The 4,115-nt window shown below is 31.1% G+C and overlaps 1 protein-coding gene across 1 annotated transcript; it reads right to left on the bottom strand.

Moving 5' to 3' along the window:
* Positions 1–1,501: 1,501 nt before the first annotated feature.
* On the bottom strand, positions 1,502–3,277 carry LOC107434219 (phospholipase A1-IIgamma). The gene is made up of 2 exons (XM_016045659.4): positions 2,617–3,277; positions 1,502–2,307 (listed from the first exon to the last, which is right to left on the bottom strand). Exons 1-2 carry the CDS (start codon positions 3,181–3,183, stop codon positions 1,777–1,779), a joined length of 1,098 nt encoding a protein of 365 aa, XP_015901145.3. The 5' UTR covers positions 3,184–3,277; the 3' UTR covers positions 1,502–1,776.
* Positions 3,278–4,115: the final 838 nt, after the last annotated feature.

Genomic DNA, 4,115 nt, shown 5'->3' with positions numbered 1-4,115 from the left:
CTCGTATCGACAAACACTATCAATGGTACATGAGTTAATATCAAAATCCTAACAAATAAAAAGTCAACCTTGATTTCACTGGTCAGCTAGGGTTGCACCCTTTTTTAACCGTAACTTTCTAATTTCAGCACCAATTTTGGTGTACTATTAGTCTACAAACTCATGTTGATGAGTACTTCGCCATGGTATCTTGGTCAAGGCGAAACTCCTCTCACAATAAAAAGTCAATCATGGAACCCACTTAGTCAACCTAGGCCAACCTTGGTCAAACTTATTAAAAAATTTGAATTCGAAGTGTTTTCTTGAGTCGGGGTGTTACAAAATTCATGGGCAAAAGTTTTTTATTAGTTTAAATATATAATTAATTAAGTTTCCCTAATGGTAAAAATTTAACCGTACCTTAAGATCGAAATTGACGTATGTATACTTGGTTTAATTTATTACATATTAAAAAGTGAAGTTGAAATAATATTAGTAATGATTATAACAATTTTTATATGTACAATTAGATAAAATAGTAATGCCAATAATTAGGCTTTCATGATCAGTGCATCTAATTTTTTTTTTTCCTATTTCATAATATCAATAAATTTTACATACATGGCTCAAATAACCAAAAAAAAAAAAAAGGAAAAATAAAATATCATGGGATTTTATCTCATGGAATTATATTTTTGCAAATAAATTATAATTCTTTGATGACCTAATGACTAATTTTATCTCTAAAAGTTAAACTTTTGCCAATGAATTTTAATTTTGTTGGTGAATGTTAGCTTTTTGTCAAAATTAGTTTCTATCATCGGTAAAAGGTTTAACTTTTACCCAATGAGTATTAATTTCATTGGTAAAAGCCAAACTTTTACTAGCACTAATTACTTACCCTCGATAAAAGTTTATCCCTCATCGTTGAAATTGTAATTTTGTCGTTAAAGGCAAAATATTTGCTGAAGAAATTTATTTTTGTCGCAAAAAGTTAACCTTTGTTGGCAAAATATTTTTTTCATTTATAAAAGTACTCTTTGACAAGTTTTATTTTGGTGAGTAAAAATTTCATTGGTAAAAGCTCATTTTCTTGTACTGACATCCAAAAAGACAAAGAAAATAAATAAACAAGTGTTGTTCTACTAAATACATATTCTCAATATAAGGTGACTTTCTAATAATGTATAAATTGCTAAAGGAGTTATTTCAATTAATGAGTTAATATTAAAATTTTAATTGGGTAAGTAACCCTTAGAACTTGTTATATCACTAGGTGCCAAACATAAAATAAAACCATATTTCCAACATATCAAAGCTGAAAAAATAAATAAATAAAAATAAGTGACTGTTCTTGAGTTTTATTTTTATTTTTTACTAGGTAATCGGAAATTTATTGAAGACCAATACTTGTGCATGAAAACTGAACCACAATTGAGAAACCATATTCCATAGTGGAAATTGTGTTTCCAATAGATTAAAGTTGTATAAATAAATAAATGAATAAATAAAAAGGAGTGAATATTCTTCTTGATTTTTATTTTAGTTTTTATTAGTTAATTAGAAATTTATTGAAGATCAATACATGTTCATGAAAACTGAATCACAATTGGGAAACCTTATAATGCTTGTGTAGTATATAGTATTTTGAATTTTCATGGCCATTGAGAACATTTAAACACTACACTTCAAGCATCATCACCAAGTTCAATTATCATCGTTGTCATCTATGTCACAATCCTTCAGCACCCAATTCCCATCCTCCTTTTGAATCATTGACTTGTTTTTCTCAATCCATCAATTACCAATAACACGATATTCATCCTTTAAACCATCTGACCTTTTGTTTATGAGTGCCAAATCTCTTTCCGCTTCCCACTTAAATCCTCCTAATCCATCTTTGCCTTGCGTTCCTGCAACACCATGCAAGTAAACCTCCAAGACATGGTACAACTCATTGTGATTAATCTTCAAGTACGGAGACTTTTGGGTGTCTATGATTAACTCTTTTCCAACATGGACGTAATTAAAATTGTTTGGTGAATCAGGGACAACGTCATACTTATTCCTCACTCGCAATGCGTGGAGCTTATCAAGGCTATAGAATACCTTGCTAAAGCCATAATCTCCAAGTCGAGGGCTTGCAAATACAATGGCAGTCACTGGACATGCTTTGTTTGGGTGGTCTTTGGGCTTGTTATATCCATTGTAAACAATGTCTGTTGCATTTAAGGTTGCCAGTGAAGCTCCCATGCTGTGGCCTGTTACTGTGATGCTCATCTCCTCTTCCTTGTATTGCTCCACCAATTCTCTGACCATAGCTAGAATCTGAAATCCATTATAATAATTTACCAAAATTAATATGTAAATCACTATAATAAAATATTAGATGGATTGCATATGTAATCAAGTCTTATACCCATCATCTGCAAGTCCACTATAGGACATGTATAAATTTTGAAAAACCTTAAGCAGGTCCTTGGGTTGCATGTAATCATGCGATGATTAAATATATATATATATATATATATATGTATATATTTAAAAAAAAAACTATTGGGAATATCCCCTTCAAAGAGAAAAATTTAGTTATATATTGTAGATATAAAATTTATGTAATATATGTTAAAATTTTACCTGGTTTCTGCAACTACTAGAGTTATACTTTGACCCATCGTAGGAGGTGTAATATGAATACCAACCTCCATGAACCATAGGGTTATTTTGCCATCCAAGTATATCAGAAGCTGGAACTAAACCGCTGATAGTATCAATAAGCCACTCTGATTTTAGAAGGGTACCTCTCCATGAAATCAGAATATCCCTTCTCCCCAAATACTTGCTCCCTTCATCTGTCGCCACTGCAATGAAGCCCAGCCAATTTGAGTTCCTCTCGGATCCATTAATTGTGTGATTTAACACTATTCCCTTGGTTGATCCATAGAAATATTTCTTCACCTCGTACTTGTATGGATTTGCAATCTCCAAACCCACCTTTGCAAAGAGATTTCTCTCTTTATATCGAGGAAGTCCCACATTCTTAGATTTTGTCTCATCGATGGTGGCATCATAAACTGCTTGAACCCTCTCACCATAGTGAATGATGTAGTGGCGGAGATCAACATCCAGATTAGGACTCAGAAGACCTTTCCACTCACTCTCACCACTAAGAATTTTCCATCTTTTAGCAATGTTGCTAGCCATTTGTAAGGAATTATAATGTATTCAAGTTTCTTGGTTAAAGCCGTGAGGATTGACTCTAACCTTTTATAATTTATTTATATGTTGTCTCGTCTAATCTTCTAGCATCCTATATCTATATAGGTGATAAATTCTTTATGAATAAATGTTTGGCTTAAAATTAGCAAACCGTGTGAACTAGCTAGAGTATATGCCTTTTCTTTTCTTCAATTCAACCATATTATATTTATATGGGTTTTCGTGTGAACTAGCTAGAGTACATGTCTTTTCTTTTTTTCAATTCAGTAGCTACCAAGACTAAGAGAGAAGAATCAATTTAGGCAAGATTCTTTTCCAAAGTATTTTTTTCTTGATATTTTTGGGTAGGTATAAATAGGGAATAATTGTTACTTTGTAATTAATTTATATTTAACTATTAATGAAAGTTAAGTGATGCTTTCTTAATTGGTAAGCTATTCATACATATATCAGGGTGAAAGGGAAATTATTGTGAATGTATAAAAAATAAAAAAAAATTAAAAAAAAAACTATTAATGAAAGAATAAAAATAAATAAATAAAATTGGGTCTTTAGGGTTGAGAACCAAAAGTGCACTTGTAATTTTTCACAAACATCTTCTATAAAGAAAAATTGAATACTTTCCTTGTATAGGTATACAAATTATAGAACCATCTAAACTTTTATTTGCTTTGACAAGACTATCCCAAGATTCCATCTAAAAAGGTCCCATTTAGTAATTTTCATTGAAAGCCCAATGAAACCTCAACACAAATCGCAAACAATCTATACATGCTAATAAAATGACACATCAATACATAAAGATAGAACTACAAAATCATGCAAGTTCTAACTATGTTTAACATCGATCTACAACCCATTATCTCACAGGCCATTAACAAACATACATACTGGGGTCACTACTATGTCCATAATTT

This window comes from Ziziphus jujuba, chromosome 9, assembly GCF_031755915.1.
Source record: "Ziziphus jujuba cultivar Dongzao chromosome 9, ASM3175591v1".
Lineage (NCBI taxonomy): Eukaryota > Viridiplantae > Streptophyta > Magnoliopsida > Rosales > Rhamnaceae > Ziziphus > Ziziphus jujuba.
Note: the sequence above shows the minus strand (reverse complement) of the source record. Positions and strands in the feature narration are given on the sequence as shown.